This window comes from Ovis canadensis, chromosome 8, assembly GCF_042477335.2.
Source record: "Ovis canadensis isolate MfBH-ARS-UI-01 breed Bighorn chromosome 8, ARS-UI_OviCan_v2, whole genome shotgun sequence".
NCBI lineage: Eukaryota > Metazoa > Chordata > Mammalia > Artiodactyla > Bovidae > Ovis > Ovis canadensis.
Window position 1 is genome coordinate 20,746,342 of NC_091252.1, and position 20,729 is coordinate 20,767,070.

The 20,729-nt window shown below is 40.6% G+C and overlaps 1 protein-coding gene across 3 annotated transcripts in view; it reads right to left on the reverse strand.

The window, feature by feature from the left end:
• Positions 1 to 20,729, reverse strand: part of UBE3D (ubiquitin protein ligase E3D) — a 330,935-nt gene that overhangs the window by 141,832 nt on the left and 168,374 nt on the right. The window contains exons 10-16 of one of the 3 annotated variants that reach the window (XM_069599002.1): positions 17,261 to 17,322; positions 15,522 to 15,623; positions 14,455 to 14,572; positions 13,986 to 14,086; positions 13,308 to 13,376; positions 2,456 to 2,684; positions 1,594 to 1,714 (exon numbers count right to left, since the gene is read on the reverse strand). In XM_069599002.1, coding sequence (XP_069455103.1) covers positions 15,584 to 15,623; positions 17,261 to 17,322 — 102 coding nt within the window. In that variant the 3' untranslated portion in view covers positions 1,594 to 1,714; positions 2,456 to 2,684; positions 13,308 to 13,376; ... (1 more) ...; positions 14,455 to 14,572; positions 15,522 to 15,583. Of the gene's footprint in view, positions 1 to 378; positions 1,715 to 2,455; positions 2,685 to 13,307; positions 13,377 to 13,985; positions 14,087 to 14,454; positions 14,573 to 15,521; positions 15,624 to 17,260; positions 17,323 to 20,729 lie in introns of those variants that run through there. The other 2 variants (XM_069599001.1, XM_069599000.1) reach the window with 2 other exon arrangements.

Genomic DNA, 20,729 nt, shown 5'->3' on the forward strand with positions numbered 1-20,729 from the left:
CAGTGGCATGTGGGATCTTTCCAGACCAGGGATTGAACTGGTATTCCCTGCATTGCAAGGCAGAGTCTTAACCAGTGGACCACCAGGGAAGCCGAGTCCTTGTCTTTAATCATCTAAAATCATACAGTAACACTTTCTCTTGTTTAAACAAGAGAGTTTTTTATTCTCTGTGTATTCTTTGCAAAGTGTTTTAGGTCTCAGAAATTATTTCAGCTATCCTAAATCACGATCAGAAAGAGCAACCATTTCACATTACATTTTAAAGTCAAAGTTCTTTTTAGTTTGTGATTCGAGGAATCCTTTTGATCTACTTCCTTTTTTGTAAATATTTATACTCCAAGTGTTAGTATGCTCACCTAAATAAATATCTTTCAGTTCTTTTTTCTTTTTTCTTTTTAGCATGTGATGGCATGCTAAAAGTGTAAACTCCTTGAGTTTAAAACAACTTATTAATGGTGTGTGGCAAAGTATTGGGTGCATGCACTAAAAGGTGTTCCTTTTAGTAAATATTTACTTACAGAATTTTGACTATCTCTGGACTTAATAACAGCAACAATAATAGAAATAATAATGAACATTTCCAGAGGGAAAGTAATAATTCACTCTGTGTTTGGCATTGTGCTAGGTTTTAAATTACTTCTCTCATGTGAATCTCATAGCAACACATTATTTCTCCTTAACCAATGGGGAGATTAAACTTTGTAAAGGTTAAGTGTGCCATTCCCAAGATCACACATCCAGTAAATGAGAGAGCCAGATTCTGTCCCAAGGCTGTTTCCAAAGCCTACCATGCAAATTCTAATACTATCACCTCACTACCTTTTCAACTTTCCTTCAAAGCGATTGAATAACTTTTTGGTGAGAGGTGTGCTCTGCAACAAGCAGGATCTTAGGTTTCTGATCAAGGACTGAACCCACACCCCCTGCAGCAGAAGCGTGAAGTCTGAACCATTGGCCCACCAGGGAAATCCTCAAAGCTGCTGAGTACCCTTTTAACCTCACCGTTTCCTTTCACATTTCCTTGCAAGATACAAATATTTACTGATTTCTGTCCCCAACTCCCCTCCCATTTAGATCTACACCCCTGCAAAACAAATGTCAGATCTTATTACCTCCGCATGCCCATTATTTATGGTTCTTCCCAGGGGTGTGCTGGTAAATATTTAACAATCAACTTTGTGAGTAGAGGTTAGGAGATGAGCCCTGATTTGTGGTGTTTGATTTCCAAGACACAAATCCTGCTACCATGGGTAATTTCAAGCCACCGAGATGAGGCCACTGAACACACAGCTGGAAAGAGATGTGTTCAGCTCACTTTCTGCGTCTGGTGCAGGATGCTTAGCATACTCCCATACTGACTAGTGCAAGCAGAAAAATAAACTAAAACAATCCTCCTTCTTGGATCAACTTTGGAGGAATAACTAGGAAACATATCTGCTTTAAACACTCACATACGGTTTGATGAGTTAAACTTATTTTTTTGTTCATCCAGATCAGTGGGTTGTCACAATGGGGTCCCCAGGCCAACAACTTAAGCATCATCACCTGGGAACTTGTTACAAATGCAAATTCTGGGCCCCACCCCAGACTTACTGAATCAGAAAGATGGTGGTCGTTGTGGGAGTGAGGTCAGCAATCATTGCCTTCATCAGTGTTTTGATGAGACTCTAGGTGATTCTGTTTCTAATTTCAAAATCTCTCTTCCATTTCAGCACTGTGAAGGTAGAGAAATCAAGGTAGACAAAGCTAATCTTATGAGAGGACGCCAATGTCAACTTTAATGGGAAAAAAAAAGCAGGAAATGGTCATGGGTCTAGTAAGTAGGTAATGCACACTGTAGAGAAGAAAGGTCTCTTTTGTTTACCTCTTACCTGATTACTGCTCACATGTTTGAGTCACAAGAAGTGACTGTGAAACCTGTCTGCAGACAGTCTCTCTAAAACAGAGAAGCAGCTCACTGACTTTTTGAGATTCATCCCAGAAGCAATGGGATAGATCCAGCTAGAAAGCCTCACTCTTGGGTGTTCAGCTGAGGGAGCTCTGCTCTTCACCTAAGTGAGTTGAAACAAGCTTCCTACCTAAATTCAAGCTGGGTGTCTTCGGCTTCCCTGGTGGCTCAGATGGTAAAGAATCTGGCCGAAATGTGGGAGACCCGGGTCTAATCCCTTGGTTGGGAAGATCCCCTGGAGAAGGGAATGGCAACCCTCCCTAGTATTCTTGCCTGGAGAATCCCACGGACAGAGGAGTCTGGCGGGCAATGCCCCCATGGGGTTGCAGAGTCAGACACAACTGAGTGAGTGGCTAGCACTAACACTGCCTGGGTTTACTCGGGGGTACTTTTTTTCTGCTTTTCTCAGTAGTTGACCTGTTTCAGATTCTTCCAAAGGGCTTGTTAAAATACATATTGCTGACTGCTGTCCCCATACCCGCCCAGTTCCAGATTCACTAGGCCCACCTATTTGCACTTGTGATGCTGAAGCCGTTGCACAGAGAAACACATTCCGCACTCTGAGAATACTGGCTGTGCATACATGCTCTAAGTTCTCTTCCCCTCTGGATCCTGTTCTTGGATTGTTAAGGAGCTGTTGGATTTTATCCTCAGGCTGGCCTGATGGAGTGGTTGGTGAGGGGATGTGTGCAGTGGAACCGGCAATAGCAAAGCTTTCATTTGTATAAAGCCATCACTGCAAAACAGAAACACAGTTTAATCAGAGCCATAATTGGTACATTGCACCAGGATTTTCATTTACTCTGCTACATCTCATTTTACTCTGAAGAGACATTTATTGCAGATAGTTTTTAAAGGAAAATTTTTATAATTAGAGAAGGCTTTATAAGTGTAATCAATTTTGGCTGATGGGAAGGCTTTTCTAGAAATCAAAATGCACACTGGCATAAAAATACAAATACTGCAGAAACAAACATTATGCAATTGACAAGGTATTCATCAATATTCAAATATACTATTTCCAGCATCTCATTCAGGAATGAGTTGATACTTTCTCTGTGAAGACTCACTGTTCCTATTCCTGAAATGACCCAAAGACAAGAGTCATCAATACAGCCTATATTCCAAAGCGCATGAATAACCAAATAGCAGTCATTAAGTTCGCAGGTGGCATCAAGTTAAGTGAGAATTACTCCAAAGGAGAAAAAAAAAAATACAGCACGACCTTGGTAATTTGGAGTAAAGGAGAGAAAATATAGCAACACTATCCTAGCAAGGCACTACACTGAAAGAGAAACTACAGATTGAGAAATAAAAGAAAGGTCAGTACATAAGCAAGTTTGCCATTTATTCATTCATTTATTCAATAATTAATTATTGAACACCTACTATCTGCCAGGTTCTGGGATAGAGCGCTAGGTAAAACAGACACTGTTTCTCACTCACGGAGCTCAGAGAGAGACGAGAGAGAGGGAGAGAGCCCTTAAACAAGTAAGCAAACAAACAAAACCTGAATTTCTAATTTTTATATGTGCTTTAAAGGAAAAGAGCAGAGGAATATGAAAAAGAACACCTTGGCTTGAGAGAAGAGGGATTATTTAGGAAGAATGGTCAGGGAAGCTTCTCTGAGGAGGTGACATTTATGAGCTGGGACATAAATGATGAGAAGCAGTTAGCTGCGGGGAGGAGGCTATTCCAGACGAGGACGGTTCCAGCCCAAGCGAACATCCTGTGGTTACTGCCTGGGCAGTAAAGGTCTAGGAACTGAGACAAGATCAGTGTGGTCTGAACACAGCAAACAAGAGAGAGGTAGCGAGAGATGAGGAGTGGGGAAGCATCCAGGTAAACATGCATCAGCAACACAGTGACATTTTAAAGCGGGGGAATCAGGGACTTTCCTGGTGGTCCAGCGGCTGAGACTCCACCTTCCAATCCAGAGGCTGTGGATCCCATCCCTGGTTGGGAAAGGAAGGTACCACAAGCCATGGGGCATGGCCAAAATTTTATTTAAAAAGCAGGGGGTCAGCAAACTTTCCCCACAAAGGGCCAGATATTAAACAGCATAGAATTTTGTGGACCATAAGGTCTTTGTCCCAAGATCTCAACTCTACAGATGTAGCAAGAAAGCAGTCACAGACTATACTCAAATGATGCATGTGGCTGTGTTCCAATAAAACTTTATTTATACAAACAGGCACTGGATGGACTTAGCCGGTGGTCCAAATTCTTTCAGTCACCAACCCCTGAAAGGCTAAAAGCAGGAATGAGACTGGACTAGAAAACATAAGCAGGAGCAGGAAATTCATCATCTGAATGACTCAGGAAACTCATTTTCTAAATGAGTCAGCACTAGTCAGACTATCACTTGCTACCACATTTTCCTTGGGCTCCACACTGAAGTGCAGTATCACATATGCATAAAGGTTCTAAACTAGTGATGATTATAGCTTTGGATAACTCTGACCAAGTGAAGAGTTTAAATGAGTTGACTTATTCAACACAACAGAGAAAAGGTAATAAAATAGTTTTCATGTATCTGAAGTGTCCCTTTTGCTGAGGATGTGTCCAGCTGTTTTCCCGGCTCACTGAGTGGAGAGACATGGAAACAAAGAGATAGGGAAAGTGAGATGTGAGGAGGAAATGGAACTCGAGGAATAGAATGGCCCGACGACATAAAAAATTGTAAACATGGCCTCCGCTGGCTTTCCTCCCTGTTTCTGTGGCACACATGTCTATTCAGGACCACATTTTCAGGGAATATTTTCGTCCGTGTGTCTTAGGTATACCACTATTTAAAGGAATGCCATCCCAGGGAACTATACTCAGTAGCTTGTAACAACACAGAAAAGAATCGGAAAGAGATGTATATGCATATGTATAAGCGAATCACTGTGCTGCATGCCTAAACTAGGGCGACATTGTAAATCAACCATACTCCAATAAAAAAGGATGCCATATGTATACTTGTCAAGTGAATAGTTGGCCCATAACTTATCCTCTTTTAGACACTGCATCTTCCTTTTTCAAAAAGAAGCCTGCACGTGTTGATCGATCATTCTATGCCGGATGTGCTAAGTACTTACATGGATTTTATCATTCACCTTGCATGATACTTCTATGAATCAACATTATTCTTTTCCTCGTTTTACTAAAACTTGAGTCCTTGCTATCATTGTCCTCATTTCACAGAAAACCTAGACTTGAAGGTGGTAAATAACTTTCTCAGTGCCCAAGAACTAGTAAATGGTAGACTCCAGTTGTTTTACTTTTAAAGTGAGGCCGTTTGAGGAATAGCTGTATTTACAGTTCTTTTGTAAATAGCACTGAGTGATATAAATCATAAAATTTCCACCTTTTTTTGTTTGCAGCATCAAAGGTTAAGAGAATGTGCTTTTGACCAACTTAGCTCACCCACAACTCTGTAAACATTTCCAGAAGATCAATGATTTTTATTTATTGTCTATGTGTATGTATTGTGTGCTACTGCTACTGCTAAGTCGCTTCAGTCGTGTCCGACTCTGTGTGATCCCATAGACGGCAGCCCACCAGGCTCCCCCGTCTCTGGGATTCTCCAGGCAAGAACACTGGAGTGGGTTGCCATTTTCTTCTCCAATGCATGAAAGTGAAAAGTGAAAGTTAAGTCGCTCAATCGTATCCGACTCTTAGCGACCCCTTGGACTGCAGCCTACCAGGCTCCTTCGTTCATAGGATTTTCCAGGCAAGAGTACTGGAGTGGGGTGCCATTGCCTTCTCTGTATTGTGTGAAAAGCCTCAAATCTTGGAATAATCTTAAGATGTAGGTTCATTTTTCTAAGCTCTCCTAATATCTTTGGTAGTAATTAGGGTTTTATTTTCTTTAAACAGGAAACAGAGTTGCTTAGTCCTTTCTCTCATACTTCCAATATCTGAAATATTTGTGGGTTTGTTTTTTATTTGGTGGGTTCTTCCTCTTGTGTCTGACCTCCTTATCTGCTTAGATATCTTTTAGTCTAAGATGCTCATTTCCTTCAGAAAATTGTTTGTGAGAATTCTTTGAGGCCTAGGATGAAGGTGCAGTGCTCTGAAGAGCAATGGAACTTCCTTCTGCTAAGTGGTTGGAAGGACCACCAGTTTTAAGGTCAAAATAAACAAAATCCACAGCCTGCATTTTATTGGACTGCAAATCTGGGAGTTTGGGCTGCAAATCTGTGTTCAGATCAATTTGTCATTATGTCTTGTGTCTCCCTCTTTCCATCACTGCTTGATGTCAATATAAGTATCCTTGTGTTCACTTGGAGGAGGATATGAATTGAATAATTGTGGTTCACCCTTTTCCTTTGAGGTCCCAGCCTGATGAGTGAAAGGTCTGCTATTATATTTCCCATAGTGGGCTTGGTCTTGTTCCCCACACCTCTTAGGTCAGCTGGATCAGCCCATTGGGACTAGCAATTTTCCTTAAAGCAGGTGTGGCTTCAGGAATTTTTCTGCCTCTCTGCACCCCACCTTCACTTAATTTTGTCCAGATATTTCTGTTACCTTGTTAGGTCTTTGATGGTCTTAAAAAGAGGGCTCTTATATTTTATAGTACTTTTTTCTCTAGTATTTTCCTATAGTTGTATAGCAAATAATTAACCTTACTCAAAGAAGGGTCTGACCTTTGGTCTTGGCTCCTGGGAGGTAATCTCTAAACCCTTGGAATGTTCTGCCTGATACAAGTGTGTCTTGGTTATCTAAGGGCCTTGGGTCACACCAACAGTCCATGGTGGGGGATGCAAGTCCCCAGGTATCAACCAACAGACTGTCTGCCATGTTTAAGTAACCAAGCTCTTATAGAAATTCTGGACACCAAGGCTCGGGTGAGTTTCTTGCCTGGCAATACTCCATGTGCATATTGTTATACATTGGTCTGGGAGAAGTTAGTCCTACATGTGACTCAACTGGTAGAGCAAGGGAAGCTTCACACGCTTCTACTCAACTGGTAGAGCTTCAAGCTTCACACAAGCTTCCTCCCTGGACTCTGACCCTATGTCTCTGCTCATGGTGGATTCTAATCTGAGTATTTTTGCTATAAGAAACCAAAACCATAACTATAATAGCTTCCATTGAGTACTGTGAATCCTTCTAGCAAATGATCAAACATGTGCATATCTTGGAAGCCCCAGATTTTCAACTGGTGTTAGAAGTAAGGGCAGTCTTGGGGAATTCCCTACCTCTGCAGTTGTTTTCAGCAGAAAGTTGTTGCATTCAATAGAAAGGTAGTCATATTACCTAGCCAGCCATATGACTGGAAATGAAAAAGTCTGAAATAATTAGAAATGCATTTACCTGCCTTTAGTCCATATTTTCATATAAAACTATTGACTTGAGTTAAATAACATGACTGAATTAAATTAACTTTACTAAAAACATTGGAACAGGCTTTGATGAATCAGACAGTCAAATGCTGACTCCATGATTTTTGAATGAAAGAAATGTCATTATATGTGAGAATGTATAAATATGAATAAATGTAACATATGTATATATAGGTATATATTTATAAATATACCTGATTATCAAACGAGTACTAGCTTAGGACTCAAGAGATGTGGGTAATACCTGTATAATTGATTTGACTGCTTTCTAGAAAGACGACTTTGGTGACTCTTTCATTTCCTTGAAACTACTTCCTCACAAATCCAGTGACATAGGTCAGGGGTTCTCAGTGGGGATGACATTGCCTATGAGAGGCCATTTTGGAAATGGAGTGGGTGATTTTTTGTTGTCATAACTTTTGAGAGTATTGACATTTAGGTAGAGTCTGGGATTTTAAATGTCCCACAAGCCATGGCATAGAACTGCTCAGAGAAGAACTGTTCCATATCCTATATGCAATTTCTGGATATTTTACCAGACATTCAGTTAGGTGAAACACCTGTTTATAATTAACTGAGCCTAGACACAAACTCTATTTTATACATGAAAACAACATATGTTTTGCATGATTTTAATACATGTGGAATCTTCCAGATATACAACTGCTATGTGATTGAGAGAAGACTGCACACTGTCTTGCTTGGCACTTTCCCAGCAATGTTGCTTATGTGTTTGAGTCCCTGAGACACCTCACCCACCACCTGCAGAGTTGGAATGCCATGGTGTAAGCACAGATGGCTTCACCAGACCCTCAGAGTGGTCCTAAACTGAGTATTGGCCTGTTGAAGTGGAGGTTGTTATTATGACAAATTACTTCTTTCATTTCTTAATTGTATTGAAGTTAGTACATTATGGTTTTAAATTATATATATATAATTTAAAATTATATATATATGTGTGTGTGTGTGTGTGTGTAGGTTATCATATCTACAGATTTCATTTCTTTGTGGTGTCCTGGTCTGCCTGTCAAATATTCTCCAGGCCACTTGTATACACACACACACACACACACACACATGCACAAATGAGGAATCCCCCTTTTTTAAAAAGATATTCCACATTAAGAATATGCCAAGGAAAAGAATTCTCTAAACTCTTCTTTCCTCATTCCACAAATTAGCTTGGTTTGGACTCTATGTGATGAAACACTTTGGAAGTGTTTCTATATGGCTTCATAATCACTTGTTCCTTTAAGGCGTGGTCTATAACCAAGGATCATCGTCTGGTTCAGAGAAGAAGAAAGGAACCCATCAAGTCCATTCTCCGAGGTAGCCTCTGCTTAGGACCAAGTGAGCAGGTCTTCATTTCAGCGTAATTCACTTCAGTGAGCTTACTTCTAAGCGGTAGAATCACATGGATGAGTGATGATCAGTTGATGAGGGTCCTTCATCAAAAAGGACTTGTCATCTAAATGGGGAGAATGTTTTACACTTAAAAGACTGTGACATTGTGCAGGGAATGGAAGAATCTGAAGGGTGAGGTACAAGCAAAATGCTGTGGAGAGCTTCTGTGGGGAGAGCTCATTTGACCTGGGAGAAGAGGAAAGGTTTTGAGAAGTGGGAGAGGGTGTTTCAGGCACTGAATCAGCAGGGACAAAGTGGAAGCTAGAAAGTGTAAGGCTGACCATGGGAAAGTCTGGCCCATGGTCTCAGAAATTTCACATCAGTGAAGCGAAGCGGACAAGTAGCTTGGTACCCGATCATGGAGGACCTTGAAAGTCAGGCTGAGAAGTCCTGACAGGATTGTGAGGCAATTCTGCAGCAAGCCATGAAGTTTTGCTGTTCAATCACCAAGTTGTGTCCAATTCTTTGTGACCCCATGAACTGTAGCACACCAGGCTTTCCCGTCCTTCACTATCTCCCAGAGTTTGCTCAAATTCATATGCATTGAGTCAGTAATTTGAGGAGAGTCACACAATCAGAGCCCTGGTTTCTGAAAACATTCTAGCTGACCTCTGCTGGATGCACAGGTAGAGAGAAAGACACTTCTGCTCGTAGGTGGTTATACCAGCCCAGATGAGACTTCCAGGTGAGGCACCCACGTGAGGCTGGGATACGGAGCGGCAGCTGGGCTGGATGAAGAGGGCAAAGAGAGACAGAGGAGGAGGATGGTGAGGAAGGGCTCTGCCTGAATGCCTGAGTAAGGTGACAACGCTATAGCCTAGATGCCAATCACCAGGGGAGGGCTGCCCAGGAAGACAGAGGCAATAATGAGCTTGGTTTTCAGACCAACTGGATTTGAAAGACAGGTGCCGTATGTACATGGGGATGTCCAGCAAGCAATTAGAAGAAAGGGCTGGAATGCTCAAAATTTTCCAGATTATCCGTCATATCTCTGCTGCCCTCTCCTCCTCCAAGAACCTCTCCTCTGTCAGGACTGAAAGGTTACCATGGTTACTGAACGTAGCACCATGGATAAGAACTGAGTTAGAGTCCAATACTCATTCTCCTCTCTCTGGTTGTATGACATTGGGTGGGTCAGTGGATTTCTCCAAGTCTTAGCTTCATCATCAACAAAATGGTGCTTAGAAAAGGTATCTTCAATGTAATCCTTCCACAAATAAATGAGTGACTACCTGGCATATTGCAAATGCCTAAAAATGTTACCTGTTATTGAGCCAGATGGCTTACCATTCCACAAACACACCTCAACTCTCCTACTTCTGGTTATCGGTCCCTGCTGCTGTTCTCTGCTTAGAATGTTCTTCTATCTGACCCTAATGAATCCACCAACAGATGTCACTCTACCTGTTCACTTGGCTTCCTACTCAAGATTTTGAAATCTTATTTCTCCATGACTATAAGAGCTGGATTTGGACTCTGGAATAAACTCGACTGGAAGCTTGCACATTCACTGTGACGATTAAAGAATCTTGGCTGGCTCGCAAGAGGCAATGCAGGCTTTGTTCTCTTACAGAAAACACTCTGACTCTGTGAGGCTTTCCTAATATGTGTTACTAGAAGGATTATGTAGCAAGCATCTCATCAAACACAGGCTTTATTGAGCATAAAAAGGACAAAAATGAAATCTTGGGAGGCCCAAACAAGTTTGGTGTTGTCTAACATTTGCTATGCTTTAATCTTTGTGGAGAGTTGAGTGCTTTTTCTTTGGCACTTCTGTTGTGGATTCCTCTTTGGCAGCATTTTCCCAGGTAGAAAGTGCTACCAGCCAGTTCTTTCCTGCTCCCTTCCGCCCACACTTTGTTTTGGCAAATATAACTTGCCTGGGAGCTTCAGAAATGCTGCTCTGCACAGCCCTCATGCCAAATTGGAAGAGACACTATTCTCTGTAAAATTAAGATAAGCGTTCAGAAGAGCCAATCTGCTTCCAAATATGATTTTAACAAATTTTTTAAGTCAACTGAAACAGTAGCTCAATATCATTCTTTGGGTTTCTACTTATTACAGTATCTTTCTTTTGTTTTCGAACAGTTCCTGTAGCGATATAATGAAAATAACCTTTATTTTTTTTCCAGCTGCAAAGAGAGAACCATAAATTATTCCTTACCCTAGTTTCCTTTCAATACACACAAAAGCCAGTGCTTGCTCTGCCCCAATAAATCAAAGCTTCAAAAAGGGCAAGGCAGCTAATCAGAGAACGCAGCTTCCACTAACTAGACAATGAAATCCTGTGTCTGTCATCTTTGGAATTAATAAGAGATAAAGTGCCACTTTACACAAAGTTTCCAAACCAGGTCAGGAAAGAGTCGGGACATAGAATGGATTTGCAAACCTGGTCATTATAGTCATCTAGGAGCATATGATTCAATCAAGATTGGATTTTCATCTGCATTTCACAGCCATGGGTTAATGTCTTCAAATGCATTTATGATAGAACCAAAGATTTAATCACTGTACTTCTGAAAATTATATTTTCAAAAGAGGAATATTTTTGAGCTGGTAAGGAAAATGTTTCTAAGAGAAATTGATATCGAAAACAGCCCTGAAGGATGTAAGAGCTTTCAACAGAGATGCACATTTTGTAAAAATGGACTGACTCAGATTACAGGATTGTGTCCAATTGATTCAGCTTTTCCAGTTTTCCATCTTAATGTCCTCAAGAGCATAATTAATGATGACAACACTTAATAGATGCCCTCTCTGTACGAGATACCATGCTGAGCACAGGCTTGAGGAGATGAATGAAACATTCGGCCTGCCCTCAAGGGACTTGTAGCCTTCAAAAGGTTCGAACTCCAGTTTAACTTTATTACACAAAATAAAACAGAAAAATCATTATAAATTGATTTTGACATTCACTTGGAAGCTCTACATGAGATTTTTTGCTTCACAGCAATTTTCTCTGAAAATAAAATCAAATGACCTAAGATACAAAGAAGATGGCTCTTCTTTTTAAATTTTCATACTCTTTTAATTTAAAAAAGTACATTAATAAACCTGTGTAACATCAGATGTGATGAAGGTATGCAATATGTTACTCTGATACATTTTTATCTACTATTGCCAATGAAGTAATATCACCTCACACAATTAGTACAAGAGTGTTATCTCTATTCATTATCCTGTGCTCTCCATGGCTTATTTACTACTTGTTTATAAGTTTGCACCCTTAAACAACAACAATCCTATTACCCCAGTGCCCAGTCCCTAGTGAGCACCACTGATCACTCTGTGTTTTACAGGTTTGACATTTTTACATTTCACATATAAGTGATATCACACAGTGCTTCTTTCTTGAAGACAGCTTTCCTAGGATAGAATATAACTGCAAAAATCAGCTGAATTCAATCAATTTTCACCATAGCCATAGCCATATCCACAAATTTAGTAATTCTATATAACTGCTTGAAACTTAAACTAGAAAGAAAAAAATTGGTTAATACCTATAACAATTCAGTGAGGGCAGAATACTCAAAAATATGTAACTGTATTGGAGTCCCAGCTTCAAACAGTGCCAAGAAACTTCCTGGAAGAAATTCATTTCAAAAACAAAATTCTGCACATGGGCTTGGTTCAAAAGTGGCATTTTTGTGTGTGGTACTCAAAATTTAAGTCTAGCCAATGGCATGGGGACTTCAAATGTTTAAAACTGCTAATCAGTTTTCACTAAGTACAAACTACAGACACTGGGGTGCAGGGAAACACTGCTTTGGGATTTATGTCACAAACTGTAACACAAAATAGATTCAACTTTTTCCTCTTTCTGTAGGAGAATGGCTTATCCAAGTTTCCCAGACAACTGCACCCTTTTGTTGCAATGGGGGACATCCAGGAGAAAGAGACACTATACTCACACTCAACAGCCCCACCATGAATACCTTGGCAATGGAGATTATCCAAATGATGCTGGATAAAACAAAATGAAAATGGAGATGCCACAGGGAAGGTTACAGACGGCAGGTGATACATATGAACACCCCTTAGATAGAATTCTCCAGGGAGCTGCAGAATTTTCACTAGCAGATGAGGATAAGAACCAGAGAATCATGGTTCACTCGTACTCATCTAACCCCATCTGTCTACTTCCCTATGCTGAGCTGACTACAGTAGACTATACAGATATAAAGGTGTGTGTGTTTGTCACTCAGTCATATCCAACTCTTTGCAACCCCATGGACTGTAGCCCGCCAGGCTCCTCCATCCATAGAACTCTCCAGGCAAGAAAACTGGAGTGGATAGCCATTCTCTTCTCCAGAGGATCTTCCTGACCCAGGAACTAAACCCAGGTCTCCTGCATTGCAGGCAGATTCTTTGTCATCTGAGCCACCAGGGTTACATTACTCAAATATTAGTTCTTACTTCATTTCAAGAATATGTTGAATTATTTTCTAAGAAGAAAAGGGCTCACTTTTCTGAAATTTAGTAACATATTCAACAACTTCTTTCCCATCTTAACTTCTGGTTAAGTATTTTACACTGCTGGTGCCCTATAGCTTGATGCTGAACATAAGGGAGGGAGAAAAATACCCAAGAGAATTAAGAATATAACAGAATGGCTTGCTCACCACGAAGACTTCACCTTGGTCTCCTGAGAACCAGTGACACTGAACAGCACAAAAGAACTCCTGGTACTTCTGGAAATTATATAAAAGGCACATTGGACTGGTTAGAAACTTCTGGGTTGGCTTCCTTTCCTCTCAAAGATTATTGCAAAAGTTTTTCTGCTTGCAAGAGAATATTGAAAAAGAACTCATTGTAAAAGGCCTATGTGAAAGTGCTGAGAATAGGTTATCCTGCACTGTGGTAGATCAGAGTTGACTGCACATGGAAAAGGATGTATCCTACTCTACTTTTAATGGCCTTCAAAAATGATTAAGAGTAGAAGAGGAAAAAGCACGGACAAAATTGTTATGGTCAAGATGTCCTTTGACAGTTTTTTGGGAATTGGAAAGCCACTTCTTGTTTTGTAACAATAGATCATCCTTTGCTTCTCAATCTACTGGGTGCTTTGCTACCAGATTAATTTTCCTAATGTATCACCTTCATCATATCATTCTCCTGCTTAAAATTTCAGAAAATAAATTTCATAGGCAATGGGAAGGAGGAGTGGCAAAGAATAGCTAACTCATGGAATAATAATTACAGCTAAAATGTATGGTTCACAAGGCAATATTCTAAACACTATGAATGTGTTAACCCATGTAATACTCAAAAACTCCTGACATAGATACTAATTTTTGTACCTCATTTTAAAGATGAGGTTGCAGGGACTTCCTGGCAGTCCAGTGGTTAAGACTCCAAGCTCCCAATGCAGGTGGCACGGGTGCCATCTCTGGTAGGGGATCTAAGATTTCCCGTGTGGCACAGGAAAAAAAAAAAAAAGAATATGAGGCTAAAGATGGCCAAAAAATCACATGAAAAAATGTTCAACATAGCTAATTTTTAGAGAAATGCAAATCAAAACTACAGTATCACCTCATACCAGTCAGAATGGCCATCATCAAAAAGTCTACAAACAATAAATGCTGGAAAGGATGTGGAGAAATGGGAACCCTCCTACACTGTTGGTGGGAGTGTAAATGGGCGAAGCCACTACAGAAAGCATTGTGGAGGTTCCTTAAAAAACTAAAAATGGAACTACCAAATGACCCAGCAATCCCATTCCTGGGCATATATTTGGAGAAAACCAAAATTAAAAAGAAATACACACACCAGTGTTCACTGCAGCGCTGTTTACAATAGCCAGGACACGGAAGCAATCTGAATGTCCATCAACGGGGGGATGGATAAGGAGGATGCGATACACATATAAAACAGAAGAGTACTCAGCCTTAAAAAGAACACAACAATGTCACCTGCAGCAACATGGAGGTTCCTAGAGAGTGCCAAACTAAGTGAAGAAAGACAGAGAAAGAAAAATGTCATATGGCATTGGTTATAAGCTGAATCTTCAAAGGCTACAAATGAACGTAGCCTACCAAACAGAAAGCGAGTTACAGATGAAGAAAACAAACTTATGGTCACTGAGCGGAACAAGGGGAGGGATAAACTGGAACTGGGGTTGATGCATACATACTGCTATATATACAATAGATAATCAAGGACCTACTGCAGAGTACAAGTAACTCTACTCAATACTCCATAATGGCTTATACGGGAAACGAATCTAAAAAAGAGTGGATATATGTATATGCATAACTGATTCACTTTCTTGTACACCTGAAACTAACACATCATTGTAAATCAACTATACTCCAAATTTGAAACAAAACAAAAAATAAAGATGAAGTTAGGTAACTTTCTCACGATTTCACAGGGGACATTCCAACCAGGCAGTCAGACTCTAGTGCCCTTTCACTGTTAAACACTGCCGCTGAACCCCAGGGCTCAAAAGGCCTTCAGAGGCACAAAAGACAGATGTGTCCCTTAATCGTGCTGTGCTCAGTCCTGAAAAGTCAGGGGGGAGATTCTCTGGTTTCGTGATGGCCTTCAGTGCTTTCTACTAATACAAACTAACAAGAACTCTTTTTCTGTCTTATCATTCACTCCCCATCTCAACTCCTCCAATCTAGCCAAATGTTCTTACCACCCTGAAATGCTCTTCTTCTTGGGTGTCTTCATCTTCCTGTCCTTACAACTCTTAATGATCACTTAAAGCCCCCATCAAAGCCTGCCTCATCCAACAAGCTCATCTCCCTTAGCCATGTGCATCGGGAGGAGGCTCTCTGGACTGCTACAGCCACTGTGGTCTATACCAGTGGTTTGGTATCATCACTTACCACTTTGTGGGGCTCTCTTCTCAGGCGCTTTTTCTCACCTCCCATTCTAAATGTTAATCCTTTCAAAAGAAGGTCTCAGGACAGTATGCACTCAGAGAGACTCTGTTGATTGTGAAAGAAATACAACCATCAAATGTGCCCCAGGCAGCAGACGTTATGGAGAAGAAATCCTTGGTTTGACAGAACAAAGCAAAGGAACACATAAATACAAGTGTTTTCTAAAATTGCCTTGAACAATTATCACAGGGTTGAAAAGATACACAGGGAATGTGTTTTATTGATCAAGTCTCTTTTTTTCCTCTAGTGATTTCTAACACATATATATTCAATTTGCTTGTGATTTCTTTACAAAAATTTAGAAATATGTTTCAACTTATTTTTGTTAAAATAAAACAGCATACTCTGCTATGCTAGATGAGAAAGAACCTTGGCCAGTTTTTCTTTTTCTTGACATTGCTTCTCAGATTTAATTGAATTAAAATGTGGAAATTTAATTCAATCCCTTTGTTACATTATTTCAAGAAATCTTTCTTAACATTTGCACTAAACTTTGTAATCATATGAACAAGTGAGAGGATTTATAGTGCCCTTTGTCAAGTTTATTATTCAGAATATTTGTAGGGGTCGGGGAGGAGCTGCAAATGAGTAACTTTTTTCCAAAAGTTGAAGTAGATGGTATACTTTCTGAGTCCAATATGTACTACTGTGTATGTGTGCATGCTAAGTCGCTTCAGGCATGTCTGACTCTTTGTGACCCTATGGACTGTAGCCTACCAAGCTCCTCTTGTCTAAGGGATTTTCTAGGCAAGAATACTGGAATGGGTTGCCATGCCCTCCTCCAGGGGATCTTCCCAACCCGGGGATCGACCCTGCGTCTCCTGTGGCTCCTGTACTGTAGGCAAATCTTTACTGCTGAGCCACCAGGGAAGCCCAGTATGGGCTTTAGTGGAAACCTTTACCTCTGAGCTACTGGGGAAGCCCAACATGGGCTTTATTATGGAACATAAAACTAATGGTGACTGATTTTGTACTCTCACCATCCTATGAAGAGAAAGCTTCATGTGAAGAGGCCACACCAGTTTCCAACCCTAAGTCTTGATTCTGGAAGGGAGTATATATAAGGGTAACCAAGGCAGGTGCTTCTGGCTCCTGATTTCCTGGAAACAGTACTCCTCAGGGAGAAACGAGAGGGTGGTGGTGGTGGGAAGTGTAAAGGGAAATAAAGCTCAGAGATCTGTGTCCTGTTTCCAAACACTGGTTTCCTAAGACTCAGTGGAGAAATAGAGATTCCATTATTATATCAGCACTTACAGAATGCTTTGTTTCTATAATTCCTTTCCCAGCTTAAGTCTGCAGAAAGCCTGCCATGGCCTCCTGAAGCCTGGGAGGGTTCTGGGCAAAGGGTAACAAGTCGTGCTTTTTTTGAAAAACCTTTAGAAAAGGTTCAGCCAGAAACTGCAGTAGGTAGTTTATGGCTGCAATGATTTTCAATTAGGTTACTCATTTATGGTATTCCCGATTTGGGTCTTTGTAGTAGATGTATTGAAATCTGCATCCAATATACTGATAGAGTGTATATAAACAAATTTTGGCCATAAAGATTCTTATCTTTTTTTTTTTTTTTGGCCTACAAAACAAGTAATAAAATAGCAGGAAAAAGTTTTAATCTATGAAATGTTAAGAGATCAAATAAAAATATTAAAGAAAGGCTGTGGAAGGTCACAGATAAGTTACCTTACCTCACAAGGCAGAATGGGGACACAAATCCTGCACTCCAATTGTGCCTTGTAGTCCAAGGACCCTAGAACAAATGCGAAGTCTTGAAAATGGGTTTCTTAATTTATCCATAACAGGATTGAGAACAAATTCTTTTTGTCTATTTATCAATAAAAATGGACTCATTTTTTAAATAAAGAAAATAGTATAGTTTGGATGCTTTTAAACATGTTTTGTTCAAGTGTTTCTCTTGTTATTCTTCTTAAAACTAGAGAAATTATCTCTTAAAATAACTTATTTCCATCTAAGTCCCCACAACTTTTTCTCCCAGATTAAGGAATGGTGAGCTCCAGTCAACAGATAAAAGCTTGAAGTATCTCAAGAGGCAAACAAAGAGAAATTTTTATATAAAGTCACACTGAATGTTGTTGAGAATTAAGATTATATTTAAGAATGCATATAATAGTTTAGGAAAAAGCAAGAGAGTTCCAGAAAAACATCTATTTCTGCTTTATTGACTATGCCAAAGCCTTTAACTGTGTGGATCACAATAAACTGTGGAAAATTCGGAAAGAGATGGGAATACCAGACCACCTGACCTGCCTCTTGAGAAACCTATATGCAGGTCAGGACATGGAACAACAGACTGGTTCCAAATAGGGAAAGAAGTACGTCAAGGCTGTATATTGTCCCCCTGCTTATTTAACTTCCATGCAGAGTACATCATGAGAAACGCTGGGCTGGAAGAAGCACAAGCTGGAATCAAGATTGCCAGGAGAAATATCAATAACTTCAGACATGCAGATGACACCACCCTTATGGCAGAAAGTGAAGAGGAACTCAAAAGTCTCTTGATGAAAGTGAAAGAGGAGAGTGAAAAAGTTGGCTTAAAGCTCAACATTCAGAAAACGAAGATCATGGCATCTGGTCCCATCACTTCATGGGAAATAGATGGGGAAACAGTGGAAACAGTATCAGACTTTATTTTTTGGGGCTCCAAAATCACTGCAGATGGTGATTGCAGCCATGAAATTAAAAGACCCTTACTCCTTGGAAGGAAAATTATGACCAACCTAGACAGCATATTGAAAAGCAGAGACATTACTTTGCCAACAAAGGTCCGTCTAGTCAAGGCTATGGTTTTTCCAGTGGTCATGTATGGATGTGAGAATTGGACTGTGAAGAAAGCTGAGCGCCAAAGAATTGATACTTTTGAACTGTGGTGTTGGAGAAGACTCTTGAGAGTCCCTTGGACTGCAAGGAGATCCAACCAGTCCATCCTAAAGGAAATCAGTCCTGGGTGTTCACTGGAAGGACTGATGTTGAAGCTGGAACCCCAGTACTTTGGCCACCTCATGTGAAGAGTTGACTCATTGGAAAAGACCCTGATGCTGGGAGGGATCCGGGGCAGGAGGAGAAGGGGACGACAGAGGATGAGATGGGATGGCATCACCGACTCGATGGACATAAGTTTGAGTGAACTCTGGGAGTTGGTAATGGACAGGGAGGCCTGGTGTGCTGCAATACATGGGGTCGCAAAATTGGACACGACGGAGTGACTGAACTGAACTGAACTGATCTGATAATGGTTTAGATAAGCAATGTAACCCTGCCTCTGATTTGTAAGATAAATGTTAAAGCTTTTCTAACTGCAGAATAAGATGTACCACTCATCCCCACATCCTGAATTCCAACAAAACCCGAACCCAATTAATCTTTGTTATACACTAAGAACAAAAACAAATGTTCCAGGGTCAGCAACTAGCCTGGCTTTATCTATCAGGCAAAACCATTTAACCTTGTCAGCACTTTTTACTACAAGGGCTTACTGATGGGTTTAATTACCAAAGTGGTTACTACAAACCCAATTACATCTGGGTTCTAGTCAGCTCTTCTGTAATCAATGGAATCAAACAAGCTTTGCTAATATCCAGGTGTATCCTTGTTTAGCCAAGCCACTTTTGGCAACAGATATATGGTTGTGGTTTCTACTCCATTTGGTGGAATTTAACAATGTATCTCCACAGTCAGTCCTAATAGAGTTGAAACATTTTGTACATATTAGGCTCAACTTGCACCTCCCTTCACTCTCCCTTTATCCAGTTTTTTCTTATTGTACTTATTATTTTTAAAAATTGTACTGCTGTACAATATAACATGTGCATATGTGCTAAGTCGCTTCAGTTCTCTCTGACTCCGTGATCCTATGCAGTGTGGCCCACCAGGTTCCTCTATCCATGGGATTTCCCAGGCAAGAATACTGGAATGGGTTGCCATTTCCTTCTCCAGTGGATCTTCCTGACCCAAGGATCAAACCTGAGTCTCTTACATCTCCCGCATTGGCAGGTGGGTTCTTTATCACTAGCACCACCTGGGAAGTGCCATAACATAACTTAACACAGTATTTTATAATAACATATAGTACTTTTTTTTCAGAGAAGGCAATGGCAACCCACTCCAATACTCTTGCTTGGAAAATCCCATGGACGGAGTAGCCTGGTAGGCTGCAGTCCATGGGGTCACTGGGAGTCAGACACAAGTGAGCAACGTCCCTTTCACTTTTCACTTTCATGCATTGGAGACAGTGTTCTTGCCTGGAGAATCCCAGGGATGGGGGAGCCTGGTGGGCTGCCGTCTATGGGGTCACACAGAGTCGGACACGACTGAAGTGACTTAGCAGCAGCAGCAGCAGCAGCAGCAGCAGTACTTTTTTTTTGGTCAGCTCCCCCATGAGAGTTCTATGAGAGCAGGGACTTTGTTTTATTGATTCTGTTGTATCCATAATCGTGTTCTGCATGTATCAATAGAAGGTGTTGCATAAATGCATGTTAAATGAACAAAGTTCAGAAGCTGGTTTGCAAAATGAGTGGCCAATAGAAATGTTCAACAGGGTATATGAACTGTAACTACACTAGGTGAGAATAGGTTCACAAAGCCACTTATTTAAGTTAACAGATAACCACTTTGTTAACTTAAAGAAAAACACAGACCATAAGGGTTGTTTGCTGAAGTTTTACTCAGGGTCTTATTGAGGACTATAGTCCAGAAGACAGCTACTCAGTTACTTCCGAGGAAACTGCTTCAGAGAGGTAGGGGAAAGTCCTGTTTATATGTGACTTATGGTGTGGGAATACATGTAGTCAAGCACACATCTTAGTAAGATTACTGCTAATTGCAAAGAACAGGCATCTTGGGTTCATGATTTACTGCTTCCCTATGGTTTTTCCTGTGGTCATGTGTGGATGTGAGAGTTGGACTGTGGTCATGTACGGATGTGAGAATTGGACTGTGAAGAAGGCTGAGCACCAAAGAATTGATGCGTTTGAACTGTGGTGATGGAGAAGACTCTTGAGAGTCCCTTGGACTGCAAGGAGATCCAACCAGACCATCCTAAAGGAGATCAGTCCTGGGTGTTCTTTGGAAGGAATGATGCTAAAGCTGAAGCTCCAGTACTTTGGCCACCTCATGCACAAAGAGTTGACTCACTGGAAA